Consider the following 22,604-nt stretch of genomic DNA (forward strand, 5'->3'; position numbering starts at 1 on the left):
CCACTGTGGGGCTCGCTATTACTAATAGGTCCACTGAGGGGGTCAATATTGTTACTGGGGCCAGTATGAGAGCCACTATGACTACTGTGACCACTATAAGGGTCACTATTAGGGTTCGTTCACACGGGTGTAATCTATTTCGGTCGCACAAATACGCTGCGTATTAGCGAAATTGAAAATCGCTTATGCCTGTATATTTGGGCACGAAAAAACGCAGATGGGTCCACTGAAATGGTGCGCAAATATGCAGTGAATACACAGGTTTCCTGCGCATTCACCACGTATTTGCGCGGTCCATTCACTTCAATGGCCTATTATGGTGCGTCGTACGCAACAAAATGTCATGCTGTGTGACAATATACATCATGTGAATGAACTGATTGAAATCAATGGCCTCTATTTACCGCATATTATGTACGTGAATATGCTTGTGTGAACAGGCCTTTACTGTACTGTCTTACAATCGGCCCTTTGAAGGTCACCATAAGCCTGATGTGGCCATTTGTGAAAATGAGTTTGACACCCCTGATCTAGATCATGGAAGTTTCCTTTTTGATTCACATTTTATATTATATGATATAATATAAAATTTGAATCAAAAAGCAGAAGTAAACTGGAGACTAAGTGCTTTGCATTTCTTAACCGGCCAACCCCTTTAAAAAGAATTCTGGAGTAAAATAGATGATAACTGACACCCCTTTATTTGCACAGGTCATCCAATCTTCAGAGTACTGTTCCTGTATATAATTGGATATTCAGCTATTTTGCCACATGACAAAAGAAAGGCACAAGCAATTTATAAATGAACACAAAAGCCACATTGTAACGCAGAGTCTTCAATCGATTGCTACATAATAGTAGAATTGTTGTTAGTCATAAATGATAGTCCCAGAACTCACACTTATCAAGAATAATTACTGAAATATTGTCCAATTGGTCAAAAAAATACACTTTTAATTGTCAGATGCTTGTATTATAATCAACCTCTCATTTGGGAAAGCAGTAACACGAGCGCATGAAAAAATATAACAGAGTTACAGTTCGTGTGGTTTCGGATGGCTGTAGTGTGGTTACAGTTTAGCCCATATATACTTGGCCCTCCCATGGTTCAGTTGAACTGGAGCTCACCTGTCCTTTAACCCCTTGAGTGGCGGGTTTCCTACCACCCTGTCGTGCCCACCAGGGCAGGTTTTTTAAAATGGTCTAACCATTGAATTTTAACTAATTTTGCAGTTGCGTCTCAAGAGCCATAACTTTTTCATTTTTCCATTGACACGGCCATATAAGGGCTTGTTTTTTGCGGGACAAGTTGTGATTTTTTTAAACAGGAGGGAGGAAAAAAAGAAATGGGGAAAAAAGAAAAAAAGGGGCCATGACATTAAGGGGTTAAATAATGTATTAACTTCCTTCTCTGGGTCATTACATGGTAAAGGGAGACAAGTGTTTTTATTATTTTTTTAATAATTTTTTAACTTTTTTTTTTTAATTTTTAATTTTATTTTAATTTTTTGTCCCTTTAGGGGACTTCCACAGGGACCCATCAGGACCCCTGATCACATTCCGGGGGTCCGACGATGACAGCCCTTTACATGCTGCAGTGACAGCCCTTTACATGCTGCAGTCACATAGACTGCCGCATGTAAAGGGTTAACACAGCAGAGATCGGAGGTTTTCTCTGATCTCTGCTGTAAGAGCTGGTACCTAGCTGTCCTCTGACAGCCAAGCAGCAAGCTCTCCCTGCCACAGAGACCATCGGCATGCTTCTGACAAGCCGATGGTCTCTATGGCAACCTGTAAACAAAGCAGGAGATTGCCGGCACATCGGCAATATCTTCTGCTGGTTTTTCAAAGTCCTGCACTGCTCTATGTGGGTCTGTGCAGGCAGAGCACAATGTCACAGCTTGTGGCATTGTGCTCTGCAGCTCCCATAGTGATACATAGCCCGGAAATCTTCCGGGCTATGTTGCTATGAGCAGTGGAGCTCGTCCCGGAAAATTTCCGGGCGTGCCACTCAAGGGGTTAAGATGAGACGATTCTCGTTTGAACGAGTGAATGATGTCAATGCAGACTTGTTTGCACTTGGACAGGCAAATGCATCGTTTGCTCGTTCAAGCGAATACAGTGATTGAATGATCGCTGTTTTAACCGACCGATGAGCGAATGAGCCAACAATGGTTTTCAGGTCTGCATAGAATAAACGCTAAACAAAAAGCGAACAATTCTTGTTTGGTGTTCAAATGATTATCATTCACTTTCGCTCGTTTGAACGATAATCGTTCCGTCTAAAGGCATCATGGGATGGCCAGGCATTGCGACTGTAACAAAGGAACTAGGATGCGGCCGCATTACAGCCATCTAAAAACCAAACCTACGGTACTGAAAGAGACAGTATACAGCGTAGGATCATCTGGGAGCACAATTATACCGTTTACACATAGAAGTTGAATAAGAAGCATTGTGTTTCTTATATATGGTATTCATTTTGAGTTATAGCCTGTATCATAGTCCGGAGCTGCACTCACATTTCTCCAGATTTCAGAGCTGAAATCTCCTTGCGTCAATATCTGCACAAAGACTGCTCTGGGGATTTGCTTTCCAAGCTATGGTCCTTACACCTGAGCTGTACAGTAATCTGGTGTAGGAAAGATTAAAGGGTTGTTCGGGACTATTACTATTCCAGCCCTCAGGGTAAGGTCATCAATAGCTGATCAGCGGTGGTCTGCTGCTTGGGATTCTCATCGATCAGCTGGCCCAATTTAGTACTGCAGGCACAGCTCCCACTGAATTCAATGGGGGGGGGGTGTCTGTAGTACCAAACCGGGCCATTGCAACGTAAACAATCTTATCTGCTTCCAGCGCTGCCCGCACTGACAGCAGGCCTTGTGATCACCTATTAATGACCTATCCTGAGGACTGATCATCAATAGTAATAGTCCTGGACAATCCCTTTAACTCTCCCACTCCTTTATAAGAGCTTTTCTAAGCAGTCAGGGGTTTGTTAACAAGCTTGTGGACAGTTTCCAGTAGCAATCAGCAAATACAAAACTGGCCTAAAGTACATGCTGTACCTTAAGACCAGTGCAAGAGTAGTGAAGCAATGTATATACAAGGTTATATATATATATATATATACACAGACACACATATACCCACACACCGAGATGTTCAAATGTACCTTTAAGTAACAGTTTATTCTTTACTTTCCCTAAAAATAAATTAATCTATATTGAAATGTAGCTCATCATTTGCATAACAACAAACACAGGTTTTGTACAAGTTGTTTCTATAAAAGTAATATATTAAATTTTCAAGGTATCTACAAGGTGACCATCCGGAAGTTGTTCACTATAGGATTATCCCTTTCCGAGCCCAAATCTTCCCATCATTATAGTAGTTTGCGTAAAGTTACCGGCCAGAACTTTTACAAGTAGTCTAGAAAAAACTTTAAAACTTAGAAAATCTGAGCTGTCTTTGGCGCAGCAATTTAGTTTTAGCTTTCAGGCATCCAAAACTTGCCTTGTAACGAGGGACATAAATTGTAGATAGTTTAGGTTATGTTTTACACACCAAGACGTCTGCAAACGGTCCAAGTAGCGTTTTATTGAATATGCATCGGATCCATACCAAATAGGTTGTTGATGGCTTAATGTTTTCCGAAAACGTATGGTTCTGGTAAGACAGCATGTAAGGCATATAAGTGTTTTCTCCTTGCTCCTGTATCCAAACTTCATATTTCACATCTCTGACTTTCAAATACTTGAGATTCCAAGGAATCTGCCAAGACACTGACAGCTTTGTAGTGCTTGCTTCAGAGGAGGAAGCCTGGCATCTCGATTCTCTTACCTTCCCGGGATACAATCCATTTGCCCACTTCTGTTTCCTGGAACCGGGCTTAGTTTTAACAACACCTCTTATCACTTGAATAAGAGATGACACATCAACTTTTGTGTCCTGGTAGATACGGTAAAGCCACTCCGGATTACGACAGCAAAGATGACGCGGCACTTCTTTGCTTTTCATTATATTTTCTTGCTCATTGGGATTTAGATGCATAATGCCACCTTGTTCCCATGGCCTTTCAGGGTATGTGATTGTATTTGCCACTTCTTTATTTTGCCAAGCCACATACTGGAGTTCCATGCCTGGAAGCGTTGCAAGAGTTTTGTATGGGGTGTAATGATCTGGATTTACACCATAAGGAAATAGCTCTACTACGGTAGCCCCTTTAGGCAAAAAGAGAGACAGAACTAACTGTGCCCCATGCATACTGACCAGCATGGAAGCATTGCTGATCAAACGGACGAGGTCTGGAAAAGTGTGATCCTCCAAAGAGACTGTGATGGTCTTCATCTGAAATTCTTGGGCAAGAGCCAGGAGTAATTCGGCCTCATTTACAATAAGTCGATTTATTGTTCGGCTGAAAAGAACGATATAGTCCTCAGAGGTACTTTGATCAGAGCTAATATTCAACTTTCCCAAAGCGAATTTGGCAAAGTGTCTTATTTCATTGCCAGAAACTAATATATTTGCCTTAGGGCCCTGCGGCTGGACAAAGCCGTACTGATACCATGTTGTGATTTTTGTTAAGCCAACATAAGACTTAGTGAAACAAAGTAGCCTTCCCAAAGTCTTTAACTGCTCTTTCAGAAGAGGCTGCTTATTGCTCATAAGCTTGTAGAGATCAAAGTGAGAGCCTTCACCCCAGCCCTCCATGAAGAACAAACGAGAGTCCAGGTCCAAGTCAGGGAATTGCTGCATGGTGTAGAATATGGGTAGAAGGTCATCATGAAAGACATGCATGAGGTTATCTGGATTAAACCTGTTCATTATGAGGGCAACATCTGGAACAAAGACAGGCTTGGGCATAAACTTCAAGGCAGCAGCGGGAAGCTCAACAAAGTTGAAATATTGTGTATTGTGGTCATCTACTGAAGACAAGTCTAGTAGCGCAGGTTGGAAGCGCCTTGAACCCAAGCTTGGCAACATGAAGGATGAGTTGCTGTGAAAGAAAACAAACTCCTCTGCCTCCGTAGAGTAACAAAGTGATTCGAAGCGGCACACGCGGTCCGTGTGCATCCTACCCGTACAAACCATTTTGGTGCCATCTTCCACAAGCGCATATAAGGCTGCTTGGTAGTCTATGCGGACCTGAGACAGCTCCTGGGATTGACGAGTGAGGTCCAACTCTTCCTCAATAATAGCAAACTGTTCCCATAGCTTCACATATTTCCACAAGACGGCTGCCAGTATAGATACAAGCAGAGCATTAAACACAGCGGATATGTTCATTCTGTAGATGTGCTGGGCAAAGATATCCAAAAGGGAGCCTAATAAAAGTGACTTTCATTGTTCGTCCGCCCTAGCATAGCAGAGGAAACCTAGGGAAGAAAAAGAAGAACATGAAGCAAAATAAACATCTATATCTTATACATTGTATATTGTGAAAATGGGGATTAACGGATACAAACTGTTGCTGTCAGTTTTCCCTAAAGAGCAGGATTTGCAAAATTGGCAAAAGTTTTAGGCAGGTGTGGAAAAAATGCTGCAAGGTAGGAAAGTTTCAGGAATAGAAGTTGTAAAAAGTTTTTGTCAATGATCAAAATGCAAAGTGAATGAGCAAAAAAAGAAATCTAAAATCATATCAATATTTGGGGTGTTCGCCCTTTGGCTTCAAAACAGCATCAATTCTTCTAGGTACACTTGTACAAAGTCAGGGATTTTTAGGATTATAATCAGGTGTACGATTAAACAATTATATCAGCATCATCCAGTATCTGGGATCACATGAAGAAACAGAAGGATTGGAGCGAGCCGACATCCACAGAAGATCTGTGGTTTTCCAAGATGTTTGGGGCAACCTCCCTACTGAGCTCCTTCCAAAACTGGGTGCAAGAAGAACTGATGCTGTTTTAAAGGTAAAGGACGTCACACCAAATATTGATGTGACTTAGTCACTTAGCATTTTGTTAAATGACAAAAATAAACTATTAAAGGCCCATTAAGACACAGATTATCACTCAAAGCCGTCTTTTGGGTGATAATCTGTGTGTCTAACTGCACTGAGATTGTACAGTTTTCGTTACGCTGTCGCTCATCGTTCTCTTTTAGCGTGCTGAAAGACAACGAGGAGTCTTATCAAGGATTCACAGCAGGATACAGCTGATACTATTGTCTCAGCTGTATCCTGCTCCCTGATCACAGGCTGGGTATGAAGAACAGAGCGGTGCAGCTCTGTTCTCCATAACCCGCTTGGAGCGCTCGGCTGTATAACAGCCGGGCGCTCTGTGCAGAAAACATATGGATGCAGAAGACAAGTGGGGACACCCTGCTTTTCTTCTGCATCCTCCGCTCCCAGCGCTTGGCTGTATAACAGACAGGCGCTGGAGCGGGAGAACAGCTGCATGCAGAAGACAAGCGGGGACACCCCGCTTGTCTTCTGCATCCTCCGCTGCCAGTACCAGGTGATCACTCATCTTGATCGCTCATCTTGCGCTGTAAATGACACAACGATGATCGCTCAAAAGTTGTTTGAGCGACATCTTTTGAGTGATTATCCTTGTGTCTAAATGGGCCTTAACACTTCTACTTGAAAGCTTTCTTACTTTGCAGCATTTTTCTACACCGCGCCGGCCTTCTGCACCGTGCTGTAAATTAAAAACTAGCATTTATTTCCACATACTGGTCACATTTTTTCTTCTGCAAATACGCCGGAAAATAAGAGCATTATGGGCCCTTCATTTGGCGAACAAAATGTGTATGCGAAATGGGCTTACGCACACTGCACGCGCAGATGCTTCATACGTAACGCGCAAATACATTCATGTCAATCCGACCTAAGAGTGGCTTTACGTGGGACGACTATCAGCCATATAGCCGCTCAATGGAGCAAACGCCAGCAATAGTTGCTTTGTGTGAACACGGTCACCAACAGGTGACGACTGACAATTTGTTCACAAGTCGCTTCGCTTCAGCTCACCTATAAGTAGTCGCTGGTTGACTAATATGTACTAGAATGCTACAAATTGCAGGTCCCTGCTGGTGTTCAGGACCGCATTGACTGCTTCCGGCTCTGGCTGGTTTTGGTCCTCTGGAGACCGCGGCAGCGAACGCTCACTAATATAAATGCTCCCAATTCATTCTGCGAACACCTTGCGCAAAAATCAAATAAACGTTTGTTCGCTTTAGCGACTATTCGGACATTAGTTGTCCTGTGTAAGGCCCCTCAGGGCTCGCTCACACAAGCGTATCTGCGCAGCGTATGATGCGCACAACTTCTGCGTACGTCATAAGCAGTTTACAGACCCATTGATTTAGATGGGTACATTCACATGAGCGCGTATGTCCACGCGATGTGCGACTGCCTGCAAAAATAGGCAGCATGACCAATCTTGGTGCCCATAGAAATCAATGGGAATGCAAAAAAATTGCGCACTCGCTGCGGATATTTGCAGAAACGCAAATGTGTTTGCACGGATATTTCGTGGCGTATTTGTGCACCCAAAAACATGCAGAAGCAGCAGAAAAATGCGCAGTAAGTGGTTATTGGCTGCGCAATAACGCTACGTATTTACTAGACCGAAACGCGCTTACAGCCGTGTTTACAAAGCCCTTAATAAAAACACTCATTACAGTCCATGGAGATACGGGTGGTAAAATATACTATACTATATACTATAAGCTGCTACAGGTATACGGGGCAAATATCCGCAGCTTCTGGAAGATACAATATAATAGCATGCAGTATTCACTTCTTGGGAGGTAGCAGAGAACAACAAGCTGAAGGACCTGTGATGACGTCAGATGTAGATGATAGCGGGCGCAAGGACCTTTGGTGACGTATTGACCATGTGACTAGTCACGTGTAGTTAGGCTCGGCCTGTGCCGTGACTAGATGCCGGTGTGATACACTGTCTGTGCGGCTCCTGATGCGAGCACTCTGATACTACCTGCACGGCCACAGAGTCAGGGGGAAGATGAGAGAAGCCGACATGATTCTAATGAGCTAAAGGACCTTTAATGGCGTCAAAACTAGAGGATACTGGACTCAAGGACCTTTAATGATGTCATAACCATGTGACCAGTCACGTGTGCAGGAAGAGTCAGGTTTGGGCTTCAGGGGAAGAAGCTGCCTCTGCTGTCCATGCATTCATGTATGTCTGGAGGGGCGTCTTCAAATTACCGTATTTGCTCTTTTTTTTGTGAGCGTACAATACGCACGCGCTAAACACGGATAGAACCCATTGACTTCAGCGGGCTCATCCGCCCTGCGGGGCCTCAGGCCAAGATTATTATGTCGGAAGGTTTGTGCACTTTTGCACAATAAAAAAAAAAAAAAGCATTTTACCTCCATTTTTTTATTTTTTAGACGTTCCTTTTCCGTTTTTTTGCCGTGCGGGATAAATAGTGCGTTCAACTTATAGCGCATTTCATTACGAATATGGTGATACCAAATATATGCGTTTTCAAAAATATTCTTTTTATATACAAACAAGAAAGTGCGCAAAAAATGAAGGGGGTTGTTAGTTTTTTTGGGTTTTTTTCTTTACATTTTTTTATGTCCCTGTAGGGGACTTGAGCCATAAGGCTCGGTTCACATGTGGGGGGGTGGATTTCCGTATGCATTTTTAAACTTGAGACTAAGCAACAAAGTGGATGAGATTAGCAAAAATCTCCTTCACAGGCGGCCGACGAGCCACGTGGAAACTGACATGTGGCGCGTAATGAAAATCCGTGACATCAATCTTGGCGTTGTTTCGGCTGTGGGCTCTTTTCTCTCTATGGCGAGAGAGTTCCGCAGAGGAATACAGGCTGAAAAGCCGCTTCAAACATGCACCAAATGGCGCGGGTTTTGAAGCAGCCTTTCCACTGCGGAAATCTTGCAAAATTTCCACGCGGTCCAGCAAGATTTCCGTCCCGTGGGAACCCAGCCTAAAAGCTCTGATCACTATGATAATGCATTGCAGTACTTGTGTACTGCAGTGCATTATCGCTCACAACAGCAATCACAGGCCTGGACACCAGTGTATGGCATCTGGTTGCCATAGCGACCCATAAGCCCTCCATGGAGGGAGGTGTGCTCCCTCTGTGAGCTCTTTACTTACCATTAATGTACATTTATCACGGCATGTAAGGGGTTGATAGCGGAGATCAATCACAGCCGCCTCCCTTTGCGGCATCACATGGTCTCACTTCTGAGCCTCCGCCAGCCACAGGATGTAAACTTATGTCCGGTGGCATGAAGGGGTTAATGTATGCTATCCTTAGTGTAAATATAAGCTGTTGTACCTCTTGTGTCGCCCCTATATCCTCATAGATTAACCTCCATGGTCCCTTCACATATTTGGAGAGCCCCATTTCCGCCTAAATATGAACTCCAGTCTTTTGAATTGAGTTATTCACAAGAGCGCCCTTTTTTTTAAAAAAAAAAAAAATTTTTATTTTTCCCCTCCCAGCGATGCGGTGAGGTTAAAAATCGCATCATGTTCTATCTTTTGGCGTTTCTTCGGAGGCATCTCCCATTTTTTAAAAAAAATTGGGACTTTTAACCCCTTATGGACTTATTTACAAGAGCGTATATCGGTTGGCTTTTTCACGGCCGGCTGATATACGCTTCCATCTAAGCAGTTCCCTCCCCCTCTCTGCCTCTCTCCTTTACTCTGGCATGTGCAATGGGTGAGGGTGGGAGGGGCAGAGCTAAGCTCCGCTCTGTTCCGCCCACTCCCATAGTTGGCTATGGACAAGGGGAGGGGTCGGGAGCTTCGCTCCATCCCTGTTCCGCCCACTCACATTGCAAACCGCTGGGAGGGGAGGGGACTGTCCAGATGGAAGCATATATCAGTCGGCCGTGAAAACGCTGACCGATATACGCTCGTGTAAATAAGCCCTGAGGACCAGACACTTTTTAGGGATTTTACCCATGTGGCGGTTTTACTGTCCCATTTTTTTTTTCCTTTAGCTGCCAAAATTATTTTTGTTGTGTTTTTTTTAATTCCGTGACATATAGGGCTGTTTTTTTAATATCCTTTTTACTGACTTTTTTTCCCAGATTGTTTCTTTTATTGGGGGTAAAAAGCTAAAAAAAGGTTAGTTTTTTTTAACATTTATAGTTATTTTTTTTTAATTAGTACATTTACTCTTAGGGTGCCTACCCACTTGCGATTTTTTTTTCCTGTGATGTTTTGCGTTTTTTCTGAAGAGCAATTAGTATAGAATGTGTTCTTGTCCATCTGGGGTTTTTTTCCGTTTCGTGGGTTTTTTTCACATAGGAACTGTCAGTTGCATATGTCTCCTTATTTTTCTCTTAATGCAACCATGATTGTCAATGGAGGGCTGCAAAAAACGCGCAAAAAACGCCGCGGAAAACGTGCAGAAAACGCCACGTTTTTCACGCGCGAATATCAGCAACGCAAGTGGGTAGGCGCCCTTAGGCTGCATTCCCACGAACCTATATCGGCTCGGTTTTCACGCCGAGCTGATATACGTCGTCCTCATCTGCGGGGGGGGAGGGGGGGGATGGAAGAGCCAGTAGCAGGAACTGAGCTCCCGCTCCCTCTCTGCCTCCTCTCCGCCCCTCTGCACTATTTGCAATGGGGAGAGACGGGACGGGGGCGGGGCTAATTCTCAAAACTTGGCCCCACCCCCGTCCCACCTCCTTTCATTGCAAATAGTGCAGAGGGGCGGGAGTTTAGTTCCTGCTCCTGTCTCTTCCACCCCCCCCCCCCCCGCAGATGAGGACGACGTATATCGGCTCGGCGTGAAAACTGAGCTTATATACGTTCGTGTGAATCCAGCCTCAAATAAAGTATGGGAATGAGTTCTATTTGTTTTGGACGTTTTGATATATATGTATGGTTTTGGATTGCAGGGCGCATAACGGCGACGGTTTGGGTTTATTTTCTTTCTTATGTATATATTGTTGTTTTATTCTGTAATTTTTTTTAACTTATTTATGTCATTATTATTTTTACCATGTATGTCCACCATGATGTCATATAAGACCTCTGGGTTACATTCACTTTTTTTTATTTGACACTTTCCCACTGTAGCTGGGGCATCCATAGGAGCCCTAGTCACAGGAGAAAACCTCCCCTGGCAGAGCTGATCAGGGTCGTCTAGGACCCTACAGCTCTGCTGTAATGGGATCCCGGCGGTCATGTGATCGCTGGCTCCTGTAGGGGAAGAAAGATTTCCACTTTCACTTTTTAGTACATAGCGCTCATTAAGCGATGTATACTCAAGAACGGAGGAGGCAGAAAGGGTTAAAACCCACTTCTCCCTCCCCCTCCGGGTTATCAGCTGTAACTAACAGCTGACAACCCATCCTGTTTCTGATTGATTGCAGAAGCAGGAGGCTTTAATACCCGCCATAATTTTACTATCAGCGGTGCTTTAAGCCCAGGACCAGGCGCTGTCAGTTTACTGTGCTTCATCCTTAATGGATTAAAGACCTTGCATACCATGTGATGTGAATGGGATTGAAAACAATAGGAAACACGCGCCTGAGATCACAATTTCACAGAAGTGATGTGAGGCGTTATTGAACGTGTAAAATGCCTGTTGCCAAGCGCAATATCAGGCCAAGTTTCTTGGCCCAATATTGCGCTCACCGGTATGAATGTAGCCTTAGGCCGTTTTCACGTAAATCTCGCACAAATATGTACCCCTTTCTTTTGAATGGCGTCATACACATCAGCACTTTGCTTCTTTTTTCCTGCATCGCGGTGCAGAAAAAAAATCACAGCATGTCCTATCTGTGTGCGTTCCCTCGGAACGCCTCGTATTGCATCACTCATTGTTTTCAATGGTGCCGGCACATCATTGCACGCCATGCTAGGTGCCCGCGAGTGCGATGCGAGGTTTACCCATTAAAAACAATTGGGGACATTCCGGGATCCTCCGCTGCGGCTTTTAGCTACTTACCCGAAGAGATGCAAGGTGGTTTAAACATAAAAGCGCCTCACGTCCGCGGGGACATCGCACGTCGGGGAGCATGAGATCGGGCCAAGTTTCACTGCCCAGTATCGCTGTTGCCCGTGTGAAATTAGCCTTCCGTGCCCCTCTTGGAGGTTGGCCCGCAGCTTGGCATCCCTTACCTCCAAGTGTCTGCCTCCCGCTTGATATAAAGGATATTCAGACAAATCCCACTTTATATCATAAATCTTTAGTTAGTGATGCCCGCGGTCGTGCGCAGTACTCCTGTTATTTATATCTCCCGCGATGACATGGATACCCGCTGCCCATACTCTATTTCCTGCGAATGGATTCCGCAATTCCGCCTCGCTAATGTGAACGGAACTGCGTAATTCAATGCATTTGATTGATTGATCTGTGTATTACTGCGGATCATACGCTCGCAGAATCCGCCACTGAAATCCGAACACGTGAGACCGGCCTTAAGCGAACTGCACACGGGCCAGCGCAATTTCGGTTCGTCAAAGTGCGTTTTACCTACGGATGTGATGTCAGGCAAAAACCCCTCGCATTGCTTCTGTGAAATTCTGACCCTCTTGATTTCAATGGGGAACTTCACATGCACATCGCACGCCATGCGAGAGCCATGCCATGTATGTAGGGTTCACAACACAGTGGTAAAAAGCGCATGTGCGAGAGCGGCCAAGTAAGTGTTACAGATATGGATGCACTACATATATATTTTCATTTGTTTAATACGTGTGTGTATATATTATACAATATAGATATTGGGACCGCGTTCTTTTATGACTCCATATTTATAAAATTCATGCCATCCTTACAGTTGTAGGCGTTGGCACACAACGGCTGCCGCCGGCATACGGCTGCACAGCAGATGATTCTCCGCTCGGCGAGGGATGACATAAAAGGCTATAAGACGTATCAAGTGACGGGATCTGAGGTCTGATAAATAATACAATCCCAGCAATGTGAAACCATTATATCCTGGCTAACGACTGGCTGCAAGCATTAATAAATTACCAAATGGGCGCGCAGCGTGCCAGCGACGTGATAATGGAAGCGATAGAACACGGCTGCTACTACAATCATACCAAATCAGAAATGTGCTGCGCAGGAGAACGTACACAGCTGAGCTGCCGGAGGAGTCTGAGGCCGGGCGCACATCTGGGCTGGAGCCTGCGATCGGAGGTCCCGTCGCATGAGCGGCACAAAATAACGGATAAAACCCAACGGGCCCCATTATAGTCAATAGGGTCCGCTTAGTGCTGTTCGGTTTTGTCATACGTCAGACCCGTTCGGTCAGGGGATCTCCCTTTGCTGCTCCCATAACTGTGTAGGAAAACGGAACCCCCTCACCGCAGATCTGAAGGTAGCCTAAGGAGTTATCTGCATAAGTGATATACTTGCGCGGGTTTTGTGGGATACGAAACTCACACAAATATGAAATCCATTCTTTTGAATTTTTTTTTTTTACCCTGGCAGCACGTTCTGTCTTTGGACGTTCCTTCGGAATGCCTGACCTTATTCAATGGGGCATCGCATGGCACTCGCATGCTGCGTGCTGTGCATGCCAGAGCAATGCTTCCCGTTGAAGTCAATGGGGAACTCTTCTGATCCTATCACGAGCGTGAGGATCGCAATTTTGCATTGTCGTGAAATTCCCATGTTGGCAATGGGGACAAACTCGGCCCGATATCATGCTCGCGCGTATAAATGTAGCCCAGGGGCTCCTGCACACTTGCGTTTTTTTGTGCATTTATTTCAAGCGATATCACTGCGGGGTTTTTTTGTTTTTTTTACGCAAATGTCAATGGGACTTTCTAATGTTAAAAACAAGAGATGAGCGAGCGTACTCGCTAAGGCAAACTACTCGAGCGAGTAGAGCCTTATGCCAGTACCTGCCCTCTCTTCTCTAAAGATTCAGGTGCCGGTGGGGGAGAACGGGGAGGAGATCTCTCTCTCACTCTCTCCCCCCCGCTCCTCCCTGCTCACTCCCGCAACTCACCGCTCTCCCCCGCCGGCCCCCGAATCTTTAGAGATGAGCGGGCAGGTACTTGAATAAGGCACTACTCGATCGAGTAGTTTGATTTAGCAAGTATGCTCGCTCATCTCTATTAAAAACGCATCGCACAAAAATCACAAAGCACAAACTTGCGATGTGTTTTTAACATTAGAAAGTCCCATTGACAATCGTGTTAAAAAAAAAAACGCACGTGAAAAGAAGCACAAGAAAAAGGCAGGTGTGCAGGAGCCCTTACAGCGAAAGGCAAATACATTTTAGCTATCGTTTGTATTACATAAACGCCTCTGTATGCGCATTAAAGGGGTCGTCCTATAAACAATCCCAACTTGCTAGAAGGTTTCCTTGAAAATAAGCAGATTACAAAATGTCCATCAAGTGGGACACCCAGCGAGAAGCTGTACCCTGGCAGTATGTCTGCAGTTTCCCTGCAACCACAGGAGAAATGCAAGGGGTTTTTCAGGCAGCATCGTCTGTCAGTGCCGGGATACAGCAGGGTCAGAGCAGAAGCCGCTGCTCCGTCCCCTACGTAGTGGCTGATGCTCATAATTACAGACGCAGTTCTCATTGAAATCAATGACTTGTCTGTGTTAAGGCCCATTTACATGCAAAGATAATCTTTCAAAGGATTAAGAGATTAGCGATCATTTTGCATAAACTACTAATGGGCACTAATGCCCATTAGTACCTTATCTGTTCATTTGCATGCAATGAGTCTCCAAGAGCTGCTTGCAGAACGGTCTGAGCTCTTCAATTCGCTCCATTGTTCAGCCAGGGGCTGCTAAGAGAATACAATGTTATCTCTAGCTCCCTTGGAGATAACAGTTTATGGTTTTGTTCTTACAATATAATTCTCCTGTTCGAGAATATAACAGTATCTCCTGCTCCCTTGGAGAACACATTGTACAGTCTGAACGATGGATTTTAGGCTCAACTAAAAATGATCATTCAGATGAAAAGTGCACGATGGTAGCATTTACACGCAACAATTATCACTCAAGCCATCATTTAAACGAATCTTGAGTGATAATCGTTGAGTGTAAATAGGCCTTTATGCAGGAGAGGACAGGCCCTCCAGAGCAAGAGAAACTCTTTGTAGCTGTACTACAGACTCCCCACCTCAGAATTCGCTAATGGAGTGTATGAAAAAAATGGTTTTCTATGCTAGAAAACCTTTGTGAATAAATTGACGACCTATCTTTATAGATGACCATCAATACATGACTGTGGGGGTGCAAATCCCAAGACCCCCCTTAGTGTTTATCCACTCACATTCGGATGCACACAAGTGCGTCTCTGACTGAAACTACAGCTCAGCCCATTCAAGTTAACCTGGCTGAATGGATACGAGAACATATGTCACTTGCTGTGCTTGGATGACCATGGGGCCATGACACTCCGTTGGGCTCTGCAGCCCCTTTTTTCATTTGCTGGGTGGGAGTCCTGGTTTTGTGAGCGCCCCCTACCTATAATACATTAATGGCTTATCCTAAGGATAGTCCTGTTTTAAATGTTCCAAAATAAAAAGGGCCTGGAATGTCCCCCATGTGATGAAGCCACAAGGTGCCTTTAAGTTATAATGGCAGTCCAGGGCCTTCTAAAGGCCTCCAGAGCTGCCATGTATTTCTGTCTATTAAGCTGGTAATAATGGCCTCTCTTAATAGAACGCCATCAGAAATACCATACATTGCAATATATGATCGCAAGTTCAAGCCCCCTATGGGGACTGAAAAAAATAAATAAAGAGTTTTTTTATAACTTAAAAAAAATAAATATAAGATGTTAAAAGTTTAATTAAAAAAACCTTTTCTCATATTTATAATAAAAAAAAACAACATTTTGATATTGCCACATCTATAAAAGTTGGATCTATCAAAGTAAAACATTTATCCCACACGGTGAAAACTGTCAGAAAAAAAATACTCAATATTGTACACAATGCACAATTGCTCTTTTTTGATCACTCAGTCTCTAAGTAAAAATTTTATAAACAGCAATGAAAAAGTCCTATGCACTCCAACAGGCAATATAAAATACAGAGAATAACTGTAGGAAAAAAGGAGTTATAGGTGCCATCCCTTTTCTTAAAGAGGCACAAGACATATTTCTAAGCTCGACTCTTTTGTTTTTATTAAGAATTGATGCAGTATACAATAGACGCGTTTCGAGGCCATGACGCCTTCCTCAGTATTTCAGCTGTGGACACAGAACAAGCACTGGTGTGTTCTCTTTCCAGCGGAATAATGCAGAGTATTACGCATCTCCTTGTACACCCCCCCTCCCATTGACTTCTGTGGTGCGCAAGTGTGCAGAAAAGTTAGGCCCCCCTGTCCACGGCAGTGATTTTGCCGGCGGCAAACCCAGCTGATGCTTCCCATAGCATTGCTATGGAAAGCGCCGTCACCTGTCCACGTTCGGAGAATCATTGCGATTCTCCGCTCGCAGCATGCTGCGAATTGCCCCGATTCCCTGCGGTCAGCCTATCTATTAGATAGGGCTGACCGGCGGAGATTCGGCAGCGGCTCCCGTGGCGGAGCTTCGTCGCGGGATACCGCACCGCCCGTGGACAACCGGCCTAAAGCATGCTGTATTTTCTTTCATTTCTTCTTTTTACATTACCGAAATGCATGCACAAAATACAGAAATCTGAACGAGCCCAGTGAAATCAATCGGTTATATTCACGCTAATACGCCTGTGTGAACAAGCCCTTAGTGAATGAGAATGACTGAATGACTGAATGATCGCTATTTAAACTGAACGAGTCAACGATGAGTTTTATGCCCGCAGAAAATGAATGAAGGGTGAACGAAGTACATTACTCAGCCGTACGCAGGGTCATGGCCGGGCTCACAGCTGAGATCCGCTGCGGGCCTCCGCAAGCAGATTCCACACACGAACACGCTTAGGCCGGTTTCACACGGGCAGCAAAATTGTGCGATTTTTCTTGCAATGTGACAGCGCTACAAATCGCGTGTATGTGAAGCCCATGCTTTCCAATGGGTTCCTTTACATTAGCGATGTTTTGTAGGCTGCTACATTGCGAGAATACAAAATCGTGGCATGCTTTACACCGCCGCGATTTGCAATGTTATGTAGCCCATGTTTCCCTATGGAGCCTTCCTTTATGTTGCGTGTTTTTTTGTGCGGTGGGATGCAACTTTTACAGTAGGAAATCCTACTGTTTACCCCTAAAATAAGCCCTACCTTATAATAATAATCACCTATCAGGCGCTGTCAGCTCCGTCGCACTTTACTGTAGTCTTCAGGCAGCCTTTCCCGGATTGGAGATTTAAAATCCCCGCCTGCAGAGGAGACGCGCGCCGGAGCTGATAACATCTGATGTATTATTATTTGTTTATTTCTTAATGCAGCTAGGGCCTATTTTCGAGGTAGGGCTTAAATTTCAAGCCCTGCCCCACACACCCTGAAAATCCCAGCAATAGAGCACTACAAAGTCGTGCGACTTTGTAGCGACACTAAATCGTGATATCACGGCGAGAGAATGCAGCGATATCACACAGATGCGAATATCGCTGCGATTGTCTTGCGTCAATATCAGGTGGCCTGTGTGAAAGTGGCCCTACTGACAAGAGCTAGTTGAAACACCGCCATACGCTGATCGCTGCGCAGCCCGTTGTGCGCGCAGACGCCTTTTGGGGCTTATTGTACTTTCGATGCTATTAAACCAGCCAAAAAACCCCATTTCCTCTAAATCTGCAGAGAGCTTCCACATTTTACTCCATCAAGGTCTGCAGGCTTCTCCTCCTGGGAATGAAAGCCAGCTTTTAAACAAGTGTTCAGATATTAATGTATTCCTTGTTATGTGATGTAATATTCAGTTTGCCCACAGTGTTCACATCATCTAATAGTGCTGCTCCTAAATGATAGATGAGACCGTGGCAGTGAACCCAGCCCGGGGCGGCACGTCCTACAACAATTGGCACCGATTGGGTTACATTGTATCCAATGTGGGAACACCTAAGAGGAGAAGCCAAGTCAGCAGACCCAGAAGTCATCTGTATTCCCAGCACACTGCAGAAAAACGTATAGACACGTTAAAAGGCGGAAAGTGCGCGCACGCTAATGGGGCGATAGACCTTTATAATCATTCAATCACCGAACATGTGGATAAGGCCGGGCTCACCTGGCAGTGCGGTAAACCGCTGCGGGTATAATGCAACGTTTTACCTCTGTGTGAGCCGGCATATCGCCACGTAGGGCAGCGTTTTTTGACTGCGCATCACGGTGTATCTCACACACGCTGTCAGGCGCGGTCTTACTAGATTCATTTATTTTTTAAAAACCCCCATTCTCGTGATTGATGGTGATCCCAATGGGTTGGACCCCACCCCTGTTTTGGTGGTATAGCCATTTTACATTTGAAGCCCGCCAGGTAACCATAGCGGATCTAGGGGACAAAACCCCTGACAATCCGCTGCTGTCACTGGTAGAAGCTACGGCCAACCATATATTCTCCCTGTAGCAACCTCTGCAGGCAATATATGGTATTACATGTCTGCTTTCAAATGAATGGATGACTATGTAATCTATGAATGGGTTGTGCCTGCTATAGGGTTCCTTCACATGAATGTGTGGTGACAGCGTATTACGCATGCAGGTTTTGCGCGTGTAATACGCTGTACCAATCTGCCATAGGCTCCCATGTTGCAGCTCACATATTAGCTCGCGTAATAAAGATCGCAGCATGTTCTATCTTGATGCCTATTACTTGGGCATACAAGCCAGGAGAGTGCATGGCGATTGGCGGCACGCAGCAAGTACGCAATGACATTGCATGCTTGCTGTGTGCCGCGCAACTGGCTCATGCGGACGGCACTCAGCGAATTATGCCTGTGTGCAGCTGCCCACAATGAGAGACATTGTTAGGGACCCCCCATGACGACGTCCGTAGGACCGAATAGACAATTCTTTGAAGTGGCTTTACCAAAATTGGAAGTTAGGATAGGTGATAACTTGCTGATCGCTGGGGGTCTCACTGCTGAGACCCCCCAGAAGCTTGAGTGACCAGCACTCCATTCAATCTCCTCATTGTAAAGCGTCCAGTAACCCTGCAGTGAGGACGTGGGGGGGGGGGGGGCACTGGACCCCCATTCTGAAGATTGATGGAGGTCTCACCAATCAGTAAGTAAGGGTTCTTCTAGACAAGACAATCTATCGTTAAAACGAACTAGTAAGTGACGTCACCGCTAACTCGTTCGCGCGTGCAGCCAGTTTATAAAGGCAGATACATCGTCGGCTCAGTCAAATGAGAATCGTTCAGTATTTACACTGGCTGTATAAGGCTTCATTCACACGAACGCATTTATGGTGCGTTTTTGCGACCATCTGAGGCATTGGTTTCCACTGCATTCGTTCACACAGGCGAATATATGGCGCATAAAAATGTTGCACAGTAAAAAAATGTAACGAGACTGAAATACGGTGGCGAATATTCAGTGGGTAAAAAGATTGCTCTGGAACTATCTTTTGACCGATACACGGTGGTGACTCCCATAGACTCCAATGGGAGCTGGGGAGAAAAGCAACGGGGAGGCAGTTTAGCATCATCCAATGCAGGGAAAAGCTTACAGGTGTCTCTTGGAATTTGAAGGCTTCCTGAGGTTTTTTGCCAAGCGAGGGTTTTCCAGGGTGCAATGTATTTTTTTTGCTAAAAACGACGCTTACGGTCGTGTAAATGGACAAGAAAACGCTAAAATTGTCATGCGAATTTACGGCACGGATGAGAAAACGTAAAAATGCATACAGTCGTGTGAAAGAGCGCTAAGTAAATGAGAATCGCTGAACGAGCGCTGTTAAATCGGAAGGATAATTGATCGAGCCAACGATGATTTTCATACATGCATAAAATGAACAACGAACAAAAAGTGACCGATTATCATTCGTCGTTCGATCTTCGGCTCATATTTAGACCAAACGATTATCGCTCATTTGAACGATTTTTTTTAACGTTACTCATTCCATTTAAAAGCACCTTAACTTGCAATACTGATACAACCCCTGTAAGTAATGCCTGATGAAAGGAATGTCGTATTTCGTTATGACTCATTCAGTGACAGTCAGATGACTCGTTCCTGGAGATTGAGGCAAGACAGATAATATACAAAAATCATCTGGACAAAAAATGCTTTCTTTAGGGGAAAAATGTCATAAATGTGTCTCAAACGCCCAACATCCACAAGAATGTCCCTGCATGTGCGGAATATACATAGAAGACCAGTTCTGACTGCTATTTGCTGTCATAAATTTCCAAGCCTGGTGCGTACTTGACGGAGTTGGAAAATGTTTTCCGCATGTGTCACATCACGAGCGACGCCAAGTGCTGTCTGAAACCTCTCAAAAACAGGAAAAAAAATATCAATCGCACCACAAACCTTTGCAACAAGCATATGCTGCATTGTTTTATGACTGCATTACACCTACCTTAGACACTTTGTATACAGGAGCCCCAATATGATACTTTGTACAATCTCCAGAAATACCCCAATACAATGTATCTCATTCACATGACTGCTACAAGGTCAAACAGGTGTATATCCAAGCAGATACTCTTCATTCCGTCTGCTTCTACCATTATTGTGCAGTAATTAAAGGGTTACATTTATATATCAAAAATCTAATAATGCAATCATGCTACATATATATATATATATCTCCTTCTGCTGAGGCCTTGGATGTCACCTGCGTCAATGAGAGGTTACCAGTCAGTGATCCATAGAGATATGCAATCCCTTAGTAAATGAGGTGTAATATTCTAATGCCTTATGTTATGATTTTCGCTCCTCTATGTAACATAATGATTATTATAGTTTCTAGAGGATAGAAATAAAAGCCGTCATTGCGTTACATACGGTACTCACCATGAGAACTGTTCAGTCCTTCAGCGTATCTGCGGGCTTGAGGTTCTGAGGATTGGAGATCACCGCTATCATCGCCGAGGGTAAAGTGGAGAACACTGATATCTGCAGTCCACCTGCCCGTCCTTTGCTCTGTAGGATGGATGAAAAGGGATCCTATTGTCTCAAGTGTGATTGGAGAATCAGAAAGAAATCTCAGCAAGCCTGTTTCATTCATATGATAATAGCTGTTTTCAGTGCACCATCTGCAGACTGAGCTGTCATTTGCAGCTCTACCCCCCTTTTCTAGCTCTGAGCATGCTCCGTTGGTCACTGATGTCTTATTGCTCTGGCTGGCTCACCTCAATTTGTTAGCTTCCCAGAGGTCACCGTTGCATGAAAGATGATTTGCTGCAGTGCTCCTGAAAATCCCCAAGGAGCAAGGAAAAGCAAAAAGACACAGCAGGAAGGAGAGAGGTGTAGAAAGGTGAAAGACGTTCTCAGGTTCTAGTTCCAGAAATAGGGACGATCTCAAGGTGGAATTCTGGATATGTCAAATCTATAATAGTTAATCAAGCGCTGGGTGCAGAATAAATAGCCATACATTAAATAAATAAATCTTGTTATTTGTATAGTGCCTAATTATTCTGCAGCGCTTTTAGGTAATTTATGTAAATCCCCCACCCCCCCACCCCCCAAACTGGATACTCATTTTACCGACTTCGGAGGGATGGAAGGCTGAGTCATCCTTGAGCGGGCTACCTGAACCGTGCGGGGATTGAACTCACAACTGTTGCAGCAATGCTGGGATCGCTGCCGGGTTGACATGGCCCTGCACCTTCTGGTCTAGTAGGTGTGATGCACTGTGCTCACATCTGTGGATGATTAGCTGGATATTTAGCTGGGATGGATAGGAAGCTAAGGTGCTGTAAATTGTCATTTGCTCGCTGTCTGAGCTGGCAGTTAGTGGCTCCTATGGACAGCGTGGTGTCGACTGTTCCTTACTTCGGATGGCTCGGTGTGTTGCTGCTTGTTCTACCAAAGCTAAGTGCTGTGTTTTACTTTGTTTTGTCCTTTATCGGTTTGGCCAAATGGGGTTACTTAAGTCCCAGGAACGAGTGCAGGCCCGCATCATCTACGCGATCAGTCTGCCGTGTTAGGCAGAGCCCTCTCCCTCGTTCATTACGTGTTTAGGGAAAGACTTCCTGTTTATTATTTGTTGGCTTGTTTTGGCCGCCGCACTGTGAGCGATTATTGTGCACGCCTGCAGGTGCTTGTCAGCACGTCCTTTGCAGACATAACAACAACCTTCAGGTCATGAGCGAAAACGTAGGACTGCAATTTTGCTACCATAACACTCTCCGCCACACAAGGTTCTATAAAAGGTGTAGTCAAAAAGATGGATCCAGTGCTATAGCTCAACACTGGTGTCTTATATTGAAAAAAGAATAGCGTACTTGAATAGGAAAATCAGTTCCCGATCATTGTCTCAAAGACCTGTATAAGGGATGAGACATTGATTTGCAGGAATGCTGTCATCCAATAGGTGGCACTGCAGAGAGATTGTTCCATCTTCCTAATTTGCATATATTTCCCAGAGGAGCATGCATGGCCTTGTAAGTCTCCTCACTGACCTTCTAGGTGCTCTCCTCAAGGAGAGACAATACCCTTTGACTCACTAGCCAAGCCAGAAACCTCCTGCACACTGATGAGGGGCAAACACCCTGAAACAGCTGTCCGTGTATGGATTCTCGCTTGGTTTTCAATTCCCAGTCATTGTTATAAAGACCTGTATAAA

At 44.7% G+C, this 22,604-nt stretch overlaps 1 protein-coding gene across 3 annotated transcripts; it reads right to left on the reverse strand.

Annotated features, from left to right (window-relative positions):
• Positions 1–682: 682 nt before the first annotated feature.
• On the reverse strand, positions 683–21,049 carry POMGNT2 (protein O-linked mannose N-acetylglucosaminyltransferase 2 (beta 1,4-)). Of its 3 annotated transcripts, none has more exons than XM_066584535.1 (2): positions 20,831–21,049; positions 683–5,378 (listed from the first exon to the last, which is right to left on the reverse strand). In XM_066584535.1, the coding sequence occupies exon 2, from the start codon at positions 5,287–5,289 to the stop codon at positions 3,553–3,555; it is 1,737 nt and encodes a 578-aa protein (XP_066440632.1). In that variant the 5' UTR covers positions 5,290–5,378; positions 20,831–21,049; the 3' UTR covers positions 683–3,552. The 3 variants fall into 3 exon arrangements, with proteins under 3 accessions (XP_066440632.1, XP_066440634.1, XP_066440633.1); XM_066584537.1 differs by lacking the exon at positions 20,831–21,049 and adding an exon at positions 7,786–7,807; XM_066584536.1 differs by lacking the exon at positions 20,831–21,049 and adding an exon at positions 7,749–7,798.
• Between the last annotated feature and the right edge of the window lie 1,555 nt (positions 21,050–22,604).

This window comes from Eleutherodactylus coqui, chromosome 12, assembly GCF_035609145.1.
Source record: "Eleutherodactylus coqui strain aEleCoq1 chromosome 12, aEleCoq1.hap1, whole genome shotgun sequence".
Taxonomy (NCBI): Eukaryota; Metazoa; Chordata; class Amphibia; order Anura; family Eleutherodactylidae; genus Eleutherodactylus; species Eleutherodactylus coqui.

Coding starts and splice junctions, on each gene's coding strand:
- POMGNT2 (XM_066584535.1), bottom strand. CDS start 5,289: ATGAACATATCCGCTGTGTTTAATGCTCTGCTTGTATCTATACTGGCA.